The 11,942-nt window shown below is 40.4% G+C and overlaps 1 protein-coding gene across 1 annotated transcript in view; it reads right to left on the reverse strand.

The window, feature by feature from the left end:
- TOX (thymocyte selection associated high mobility group box) overlaps positions 1–11,613 on the reverse strand; it is a 321,741-nt gene extending 310,128 nt beyond the window's left edge. Inside the window, exon 1 of the mRNA XM_003802214.3 lies at positions 11,289–11,613. Coding sequence (XP_003802262.1) covers positions 11,289–11,390 — 102 coding nt within the window. The 5' untranslated portion in view covers positions 11,391–11,613. The remainder of the gene's footprint in view (positions 1–11,288) is intronic.
- Positions 11,614–11,942: the final 329 nt, after the last annotated feature.

Consider the following 11,942-nt stretch of genomic DNA (forward strand, 5'->3'; position numbering starts at 1 on the left):
TTAATCTGCTGCTGTGTCTGTTTTGAGCAACTAACCTTGGATTACAAATTTGAAACAAGTTAATACTATCAGATATTGAAATATTTGTCTTCTTACTTCTGCTCTGTAACTGAGAGGGCAGATGCACCCTGACCATTAACAGTCATGACAAATTGCCTTGCTAATGAACGTTACACACTGAAAGTGCCATAACTGATTAAACTACAATTTCCCACTACCAGATAGAGAGAGAGTTGGGGACTCCAGCAGTGGGTGACTCTGATATTCTGCCAACAGGCCTTCAGGGCACAGTGCGATATTTAGAAAAACACTCTAAATTCCACAGGAACATATTCTGAAAGCCTATGTGTATACAACAGGTTTTTAAAGCACATTAGATAAAACCGCTTAGGTTGTAGCTAATGAACCATGAAAAACAGATGTGTTTAACTATTTGGTATCCTTGCAAGTATGTGTTAAAGAATATTCTCTGGTGTGGGTTTTCCCTCTCTCTCAACCCTTCGCTTTCCCCGCCCCCAAAACATAGCGTGTGCTTTGCATTTCACATAAAATCTTTCTTTTGTCAGTTCTTTTGTTGGTGCAAAATTGGCAGCAGTTCAAATTCAAAGAACTCCTATTCATTTACTGACCAATGTCATTCTAGTTCACATCAGCCAGAGAGCTAAGCTCTAAAAAACATAAAAGACTTGCTTCACCACTGACGAATAATGTGTACATTTTTACAGAGCTTAAACCTTAATGCTTTCCCTGCAACTAACAATACAGTATATCTTATCATTCCTTTTTCACAAGCAGGCAGCTGCTGAAACGCTTGCCACTTCAAAATATCAATTGCTTGCCAGAGTTGTCCTCAACACACCCTGTCAAACTCATGTATATTGTGCAATGAAAATGGTGCAGGGCTGAAAGCTAGAAATTGTGTCAAATTCTGCTGTAAGGGTATGATGTGCAAAGAACAATGTATGACAACCGTAGAGACTACAAACAATGGCACTGGAGCCAGGGACTTCATAGATCACAACTGTGCCTGTACATATTTTATTGTAGGCATTATATATTTAAAGCATGACAAATGTACCATTGTACATTCTGTGCTGCACAAATAGAAGCCCCTCCCACTCGTTTGCCTTTCGCATTTCTCTTGATGATGGAAACATAGTTGAGTTTCTCTTCTTTCTCTTCTCTTAGAACATTTAAGTTTCCCAAATCATAAAGGAAAACACACACACATGGTTATCAAAATGAGTAACGGAAAACAGAAGACAATAATACAAGATGAGAAAATGAGATCTTATTCACTTAACGTTTTAGCTTCTCTATGAGAACACAAAAGCACGGATTATCTTAACCACGAACCGAGGGTATGAAGAGACCCACACTATAACTATACCTATAAATTTTTGTCTACCTAATTTTAATGCAGATAAGTGCTGGCTTATTGATTTGCACAATTTTCCAGCAAAATGGAAATCCCACATGAATATGTTCTTTGTGTGAAGAAAATATGGCTTAAGAAGCTTTTACTATTATTGCTTTCCTATGCCAAAAGAACAATTAAGAAAATAGTATTTCACTACTGCGTCAGGTCTATAAACTAACATCAATTAATTTCTGTTTAGATTCTAAATTCCCTTCCCACCTCCGGATTCACTCCGCTTTCTTTAAATGATTCTGGTTATTGAAAAGTTTTTTTCTTCTAAATCTGAAAATATCCTCGTTTTGGTGCACACCTATTTAATTATAAAGGTGCTCATGGCTATAACAACCCAACACTAATTCAGTCAATGACTGTAGAAACGTGTTTATGGAAAAAGATTACTAGGAACACACATCAATCTCTTCTGCGACCTAGCTCAGGGTACAAAATCTTTATCACACAAGTAGCTTGGAGTGGAATTAACTGACTGGAGGCTATAGAAAATGAACAGATATGCTTTTAGGGTGTTAATAAATATTTTGGAAAGAGAGTAGGTGGCTTAGGTGCTTAGGGGTGCTGACCTTTGCTATGTTGATTAGTGGGACAATGATGCATTATTAACACAGCAGCAGCTGTACCTGAACTGCTGCCATGAATATAATAGCCTTTTATAGCCATCAGGGGAGTGAGGTTTATTAACCACTAGACGTGATTAGCACATTATGTGAACTTTAGTAGGCAAATTATCTCTTATTGAAATATAATGTTGGTTATAACTAATTGTAAACATGATTTTTAAAACTTCCCAGTGAAAAACTCACAGGTTTTACTGCCGTTCAGTTCATAATTGGTTGATAATGGCCGACCAAAACATGGTCTATGGTGGGACACACTTATAGGAGTTGAATCTCAAAAGGCAGATTGCGTCACAGAAGGCTGCCTTTAAAATTATTTAGCATTACAAGTTCAGGGATATTAGCATACATGCAAACTTTCTCTCTCTAATTAAGTAAAACTGTTCATGAACTAGAAAAGCTGCTTTGGGATTTTTCTTCCTTTTAATTTTTTCAAGTAGTTCTTAAAAGATTAGTTTTGCAATAAATTTTTGAGAGTTACCTTGAAAAATAACAGCATAATTTATTTTAAAAAGCTTAATTTTGGAAGAGGAAAGATTATCCCATTAGCCTTAGTAACTGAACATAGGTCTGAGAGTCCATTATGAACAGTCTTTTATGCCCTGGCAGGAAGTCATTAACATAAAATAAATCATTAGCTTTGATATTAAGCTTCTACTATCTGCAGGTTTCTATGATTAATGTTCATGACTGCATCTGCCAAATGATAAAATATACTTTTTGTTGAAAGGTTATCCAGCCTCTTTATTATCAACATTTCTTTTTATACAATTGTTACTGGCATTTTAGACTGAGGCGTACTGGAGTAAAAAAGAAGGACTGGTTGGTACAATGGTATGAAGACGCCAATGCCTATAAAACTTTACTATCCTTTTTTTAAATTAACCATTGAATTGCGTTAAAAGACTCAGGGAAATCAGGCAGCACACAGACACTCTTTCAACATAATTCGACTAGCTTTAGCCCCAGCTGGACCATTTATTAATTAATCTTGCACATTATATTCCACATCTCTGACCCCTATATATCAGAGGAAAGTACAGAGAGGCAAGCCTGCTTCCCTAAAGTCAGGAACTACAAGAGGGCATTTCCCTCTTTCACAGTTACTCTCCACTTTTATCTTATCTTCTTACAGTGCAAAACAGGCAACAGCCCTCATCAATAGCCTCTCTCCTTAGATGCACTGACTCTTAACGTGGAGAGGGGAAAAGGGGCCCCCTGGGGGCTTCTCCATATTGCAGGGAAGGAGAGAGATTACAGACTGTACCTAAATATGCCCCATTTTCCCAAATTCACCTTTGACTCTCAAAGAATCACCAGTTACAACTTTTGAAAACTCTTTGATTCCACTAAGATAGCAGAAATGGCTGACAATAGAGTATTTTACTCAAGTTTACCATTCTTCGAATTTCTGAACATCTTTCACCACAGGATTTCAAAATAATGTACCTCTGTTGCTTCCTCAATTCTCATAAGACTTCCTTGATACAAACATAAATTATTTTCTCTACTGGATATACGGAAGACTGTGACATGGATGAATCAAAGGTTTTAGCGTCAGAACTTTTACCAGCCTTCTCAAGAGAATGGAAAATAGAAGAGGAGGGAATTGTATCTTCTCATGGTTCGATTTATTTTGCCTAAGGAATAAATAAACACAGATTTAGGCCACTCAAGTTTTTATCCTAAATCTTGAAAAAATAAAGAGTCTTTTTGTAAGAAGGGTCCATGGTTTAGTTTTTAGTCTCATTAGGTTATAACATGTCCAATTAAAGTCCTAACATTCTGAGTAGCATCTTTTCCTGTGAAATATGGCTAAGTTTATTGAGAGGGAGTGGTGATTAGGCATTGCCAGTAGCCATGAGGATTAGCTTTGTTGTTGTTGTTCACATTGATGGAGTCTGCCGTGTAGGATAAACTCTCACGTATTTATGGCCAGAAGTATATCTAGAACCATGAGAAACACAGAAACACTCACATCCAAACACATACATATGCACAAATACACACACATCAATTTATGACCAGGTGACCCCTTCATAGGGGCATCAAAGACTTCAATCAAAAGACATTTCAGGCAAAAGCTGGTATCACCACTACTTTGAACCAGATACAAATAACTTATCAGACCATATAGTAACTCAAAATACATTCTATCTTCCTGGCCAACTATGGCTTTCTTTTAATGAGGAGTCCTTTCAGGACCGTTTCATAAAGGCACATTAACTCAGGAATAAACAACAATACACTTAGCTAAAGCAGAACCATTTAAATCTCCCCAGTGCAAAAACGGACAAACAGAAAAAAGCATTACGAGTAACCCTAGTTTCCTGACCTTTGGTACTATAAATAGAGATCAATGATGATTTTGCAGGAGTAGAACAGAAATCTGAAGATAACTTTTAAAAGTTAACTTCATAATTTTTCACCAGGTAAGGCAAAAACATGCCACAGATCAAACTAAAGAGGTCTTGAAAAATACTGGTACCTCCTGTCAGGAAAAAGCAGTGGGTTTCTTTCCAGCTTTGCCCTCCTTTCTCTTTTCCGCAAGCACAGAGCAATATAATGCTCCTATTTTCAAAATGAATGCTGAAGGGAGAAACATGTTATACCCGGGAAAAGCTCATTCAGGTTAATGTGAATTCCATGCCTCAAAGTATTATAGAAGAACTGCTATAATTAACAGTCTGTTGGCACTTCCATTATAAACCACATTTTGAAGCAGCTTATAACTCAACTGTTTTTAATGAGAAATTGCTCTTTGAGATGAAATTTGGCATACTCGGTTTAAAACAAAAAATTCTCAAATTCATTAGGGCAGATGTAAGCAGTATCATCTTGGCCAGGGGTCCTCAAACTTTTTAAACAGGGGCCAGTTCACTGTCCCTCAGACCGTTGGAGGGCCGGACTGCAGGCCCCAGGACGAGTTGGCTGCTAAGCAGACAGCAGTGGCAAAAACACCCGGTGGGCCATAGTTTGAGGACCCCCATCGGCACTCCAGCTTCCTAGTGGACAGTCCATTTAACACAATTCACCATCAACCAATGGGGACCACAAGCTATCTGGGTTTAAAAAGTACATGTTCAAGGAATAAGACCAATTGAAAATGTATCAATAACTCCAAAGTGGAAGTTTTAAATGAGAGGAGGGGGAAAGCATCCTTAAACCTGGTAAAATTAATTCCATTTAATTTAAATAAACAAGAGAGCAGTGGACACTAGATTCTTCAAACAGAAGCTTCTTGCAGGCACAGTATCTAATCATTTATAGTGAGCTAGAATCTTATTTTCTGCTAAAAGTATACACTTTAGATTCATAGTAAGCTACAATCTTGTTTTCTGCGAAAAGTACACATTTTAGATTCATTTATGAAATTCATTAATTTAGATTCATTATGAAATTGTTAATGGCAGTTAGTCAACTCAGGATAATTACATTTCATTTTTGAGACATAAGATAAACATCCTACCTTATGACTTCTCATAAATTTTGAGATTCTTATTTAGACAGCTAAAATGTAGGGTGATAACTGACCTAAATTTGATTAATTCAGTTAAGTTCTGTGTGGCCAGCCATTGTCATTTTAGTTATCTATATATATTCAGATGTGAATATATAAGCATGCTAATTCCTGCACTTACTGAAAGTATAGCCACCTAACTTACTGTATACTAACAGAAGATCACAGTCCCATTTTCACACCATTTTGGAGTCTAAACAAAGCTTCCTCACTGAGGAAGGATGTTCAAGTGGCTTATCTCTGAGTTCTTTATGCTCTGCATAAAATGGGGAGGGAGGGAGATGGCCTACAATAGCTTAGAAATATCAGCCATGGTTTTCACCTCTCAGTATCATATCTAAGTTTTCTAAGTTCCTTATTATATAATTGCAGGTCATTCATTTGGATGGAAGATGTAGAAATAAGAGCATAATTGAGGCTTTCAAAAAGTAGATATGGGCTGGTAGAATCCAATCCAGAAAATTCCTACCTTCCGGGTATGTTAACATGATTATGATGCTGATGGTGAGTAGGTCAAGGCAACCAATAGGGTGAGTTAAATGGCCAAGCTGGTAAGAGAGTTCAGATTAGAAAATACAGGCCTCCCAGTTTCAGACTAAGATTGGGAGGAGCATTACAAAGGCAAGCACCATCTCAGGTAGTCCCAGGTGTTTGTGGAGGGGTGGGAGGGGAGAGGTGCTGGGCATGAAGACTGCCTTCAATGAAGAAAGGAAGGATTATTAGTATTTGAGAAATATCCCCCAGGGTCTTTTCTACTTCCTAGTGTTCTAGCAAACGGCTGGAAAGTATTAGAATAAATCATTCTTCATAGCTAAATAAAATTCCCTGCCCCACCAGTTTTCTAGGCTACCCCTTTTGAACTGAGCCCATCACACAAAATGTGTAACCAATAGAAACAGTCCTACACACGATTTCAACAGGTTTGGTACCTAGGAATTTATTAAATTTAGAAATATCCCTGCTTTTTCCAGTTTTAAGTGCTTTACTCTCTTCTACTGTTCTTAATCCCCCTGCAATCACATCATTTAAAAAAAAACTACAATAAGCATACAACTAGATATTCAAATATTAGTTCAATTATTGTAAATAAGCAGAATATTAATGTTCTTAATATCATTTATTAACTTTCAAAATATATTTTAAATCGTGAGAATACTAAACCACATTTGCTATGTTAAAAAACTCATAATTCATTTTGCACAGATATTTAAAATTTCTAATAGTGTAATATCCCATAAAGTCAAAATAGCTATATTTGAGGTTTCTGTATATCTGATTTAGTGGCCCAAACCATGATTGTTTGTTTTATGGCCTTTCTTGTCTGTGCATTTATTTAAAACCTATTTAAAGGCCTCAAAACTTGTGGAAGGTGCCAGCCAATAAAACTCTCAGGGGAATTTTAATTATATAAATGATGTATGAAGTATCAACTATGAATTTCCCAAAGTAGAAGTCATGGAGGTGGATAGAGAACTAATCAAGCATGATGCTCTAAATTGCTTATTACCCTCCCTCTCCTCCTCTGCCTCCTCCTCTTCCACTCTCCTTCTGCCCCCTCCTCCCTCCATCCTCTTCCTTTTCTTACATTTATTAATCAAAATAGGAATAACTCCATCTTAACGTGCTTGCAAATTCTGTATTTTAGATGTGATAAGTACTGCCACATTGAAGTACAATATGTAATATACTCTAAATAGGAAAATATGCTCAGAAGAGATTTTACAGAGCCCATAATAAGTCTCATTTTCTAAAGTTATCAGATGTCTAATGTTTGCCCTGACATTCTCAAACAGGTTTCATTACAGATGGGTCCTTCTTCCTGCTTTTATATGGAAAAAGTATACCATTCTCATTTCAATGATAAAAGCTGAGCATTCCAAATATTCATTATTCTCTACTCCAAAGATCATAGAATTAAGTCTGAGTTTGTGTTTTGGACTTCCTTGTTTCTAAATGAACTAAAGAAAGAGTCAGGACATAATTCCGCAAAGGCAACCACTGAGAACAGTAAAGCCTATCATTTCCCCTCCCACTGTTGCCGAGGTCACCATCCCTGTCATTAGCAATTTCATAACATAATTGTATTACTACTTCTATGTGGGCAGATACTGAGCAATAACTGAACACATCACATCATTGTAAAAATGAAAAAGTGCTACTTCTTTGTCCTATTTTAGCATAAAATCAGTGAAAACGATCTTTGGAAATGACATGGCGCTAAGAAACTGAAAGGAACTGTTAGTACTCTGTAGGTATGGATTTAAACTGATAATCTGACATCTTCAACCAGAACAAAAAATAGGACTGTATTTTACTACCGAACTCCACTTGTGAGTTTATTTAATCTGATTTCTTTGGGAAGCACTCAGTTCAATTAAGGGATACACTGTTACTTAAAATAGTCTAATTAGATGAAACTCCACTATGGTATCCATCTTTCAGTGTCTGAAATATAATCATGCTGTAAGGTGCAAGATGTGAACACTATTACCTCTCCCCTACATGTGTCTGTCCAGTCTATGAGTGACATTGCTATTTCAAAGACTGACCTATATACAGCAACATGCCATCCGTTCTGGCTGTTTGTATAAGAGAGACGCCTCGCACACTTGCCATAACCATCACTCGCATTGTCCCCTCAATGGGCTATGTGAAAATGGAGGGCAGTTTGCACAGTGATATGTTCATCATGTAATGTGCTGTTACAATAGAGCAATGTTAGATTAAACTGTTTCCAAAAATGCCTCCTACAGAGTTTATTAACTGAAAAATAAATGTAAGTAGTGCTTTGGCAATCTATAGGACGGCCGTACTGGAAAGTGTCAGCAAAGTAAAACAATCACATTTTAGTTTAGAAAAGCTTCAGGAAGAGGATATTCATTTTCTCCATTAGGATCTCTTCTGACATTTGAAAAGATGTCACTGGAAAACTGTAGTTACAGTATCAGGATACTAAAATACACAAAGATACTGGTTTCTCTGGGATTTAACACATCAACTTTAAATAGCAAAGTGTTGGCAGGTTTAAAATAAAGATAATCAGTAATTTATGATCTTATCACCCTATTAAAAACAAATCACCTGACAAAGTCACTGTTATTTGTAATAAACTACACATTCATTACACCTCTGAAGAAGACAAAGTTTACTTTGCAGTCTTGTCTCTTTGAGGATGTCTGATACAACCTATTTTTACTAAGTGCAGATACAGATTTCTTACTCCATCTCTTCCAAACTTCTGCCCTTCTTCTGTCTCCTATGCAAATCCACTTGAATCACTGCAAAAATGAATGCTAGCTGACTACATTCTAAGCAGCTAAAATCATGGATCTAGACAGAAATTGTGCACCAATGCTAATCACTGTGGAGTAAAAAACTGAAGTGCCTGGGCTTTACAGGGCCTAGAAAGTACCCAGTACATTTAATATAATCAGGGATCCATGACAAATATCTCTGATGGACTGTTTCATCAGATGGGCCAGGGAACATGTACCTGGCGAACCATTTCCATGAAGTCTTTTCCTACTATTAGAAGCATATCTTATGACTTTGCATTTTTAAAAATCTACTATTCCCTGGGTAAGTTAAATAGAAGATTTGCAACTAGTCTGTAGAAAGGGGTGCTAATTTGCATTTAAAAAGAACAGTTTGCTTCTTATAGGGGATGACTTAAAAGGAACTTCAATGAGCTAGTAAAGAAATTCTGAAGACTTTCTAAATTAATTTATTCAATTCACAGCACAACCCACTAAAATTACTTAAAGCAATTAATTGGAAAATGATTTAATATTTTGAGGTAATTCCTGATTTTCCAAAGCATTTAACTTTTAAATTAAATCTGACCTTACTATCACAAGAATGGCAAATGAAATGTGTATCCAACACATTACCTTCTTTTTGGAGCCCCAAAATCACTGATACATTTAATAAGATTTGTCCAGTTTCATTACCCAAATGGTTCTGGGCTTTTGGTTCCGGCAACTACCGCAGGATGCATCCACTCTCCAAGAATGGGCTACTACTTTATTTTATTATTATTATTCTCTTTTAGTAATAGTATTGGTGTGATAAGCAAAATAAAAAATAAAACGTAACAAAATAATTGAGTGTACAGGCAAAACAGATTTTAGACTGAAAGAACTACGTTCCCAGTAAAAAATGAAACTTGATTCACACAAACTCCTCTGTTGCCAACCTCTCAACTTGCCCTTAGGTAAAGGGCTCCTGTGTGATGAAAGCGTTTCTACCTTGCCCAAGACAAGATTTCCCTCTTTTCTAACTTGCCTAAATGCCATGGGCACACACCTCAGCCCTCTGAGTACGCCTTACACTGTACACAGCATAGAGGACCTTCTCCGCAGGGAAGTGAGCGTGTGCGCGCGCGCGTTAGGATTGTCCAAGACTCAGAGCTGCAAGTGGGTCTCAAAGTGGCGAGCCAGGGGCTGAGAAAGCAGCACGCTAAATACCACTGTACACTTAAAAAAAAAAAAAAAGTGTTTGGTGACAGTTGGACACCAGGCAAACGCTGGGAGTCCCAAGATTTTTCTTGTGGAATATACTGAGGGGTCGACATGGAAGTGTCTAAAGGGGTTGGATCAGGCGGATTTCTCGTCAAGCAAGTGCTGAGCATCTAAAAGGTCCGCCCAGGGTTTCAGAGAACTCAATTCTCCCCGCCAGCGTTCATCCGGCCGGACTGTTTAGACACGTCTAACAAGCCCGCGGAGGGGACAGTCGTGACCCTGCAGCTGCTCTGGGGGACCAGTTCTTCTGTGTCTTCCCACTTGAGAAGCCCAGAGATTAATCCCCTCCATAAGTAGTCTCTGTTCTATGCCGTGGACCCAGCAAAAGTCTGCAGTAGCCCCCGCTGGAGCCCCACCTTCGGGTCACCGGCTTGGTCCTCCTCCCCCCCATCTCCCTCTGCCCAGGCACCCTACGTTCGCGGGCGGTGGGTACAACTCTATCTAGGACCCTACTCCAACCCCTCGTGCCAAGTGTGAGATCTTTGGACCTGAATGCAATACGCTCGTTCAGCTCCCAACAAAGTTGCAATCTCCGCGCGCACCCCCCAAACTGGAGCTGTTCCCCAACCGGTGACCCGGCTACAGCACAGTCCTCCGGTCCGCGGATCAGCGTCCGAACCCCAAGGCTCGGCCTCCGGAACCGGTTTGGGAAAACAAAAGAGTTGTGGGGCACTTTTCCAGGTAGGGGGTGGGGACGCCTCCCGGGTCCCTGCACCCCGACTCCCGGCTGCTCCCTGGCAAAACTAATCCCGGGCAGGGAAGCGGTGCTACAAGCTCCCACAGCCTGAGAGAGGGAGGGAGGGAGAAGGGGGAACGGGTAAATAAACTGAATTCTCTTTCTCTGCCTCCGTTCCAGGACCCCAGACACACCCCCAAAGTATTCCGTGTTTTTTCTCTTATTATTTTTTTAAACGCCCCCCGGCAAACCTAGACAGGGATCCTTATTCACAAACAGCAGGAAGGAAAGAATCCGAGCAAATCGTGTCACTTTCCGCACAATCGCGGTGTTTGGCAAACCCCCGGAGCTACTCCACAATATTTACTACCGTAGCGCACGCAGGGCTGCAGCCGGCTGCGAGCCGAGCGCGCCCGGGACCGGCCTCAGCCGAGCCGGCCCCGCCGCGGCCCGGCCGCCGCCGCCCCCCTCCCGGGATCACGCAGCGAGAACATCGTGGAAACAAAAGCAGAGCGTTCACCTTGTTGCAATAGTAGGGGTCCAGGCAGGGAGAAGGTCCCAAACAGGGAGCGTCGGGCGCAGCAGCGGGCTGGGCTGGAGGTGGATAAAATCTTACGTCCATTTCACTCTCACATCAAGCAACTCCTTTTCTTTTCCTTTTAAAAAAAGTGTTCAGCAAAACAAGCTTAGACGGAACAGAGAGAGGTGTCTGGGCTCAGGAGTAAAAGAAACACCTTCCTTCCCTCACATCCGTTTGTGGTTTGTTTAAGAAGAAGAGGAGAAAAAAAAAAAAAAAAGGGGGGAAAAGCGCTTAACTCTCCCCCAAGCCGCGGCGCGCACCCGTCGGCGCCGAGCGCGCAGCCTGCTCCGCCGCCGCCTCTCGGTCCCGCCGCCGCCGCCGCCGCCGCCGCCGGGCAGGTAACTTCATGCGCTCATTGTCCCCCCGCCTGCCCCCCCATCCCCGCCTCCCTCGCCCCTCAGCGCCCGGAACACGCGCTCGGGCTCTAGGTACTGGGCGTTTTATTGGAGACTCTGAGTTACTCTGCTGGTAGTTTATTTTCTCCACCTTGGAGGCCCGGGATGGGGGTTGGGGGATCAGGAGGCGGGAGAGCGCCCCGAGCCGGGCGGGGAGGGGAGAGCGGCGGGACTCGGGCTGCTCGCGGCCCAATGGCTA

The sequence above is a fragment of the Otolemur garnettii genome, unplaced genomic scaffold (genome assembly GCF_000181295.1).
Source record: "Otolemur garnettii isolate 467f Iridium unplaced genomic scaffold, OtoGar3 scaffold00237, whole genome shotgun sequence".
NCBI lineage: Eukaryota > Metazoa > Chordata > Mammalia > Primates > Galagidae > Otolemur > Otolemur garnettii.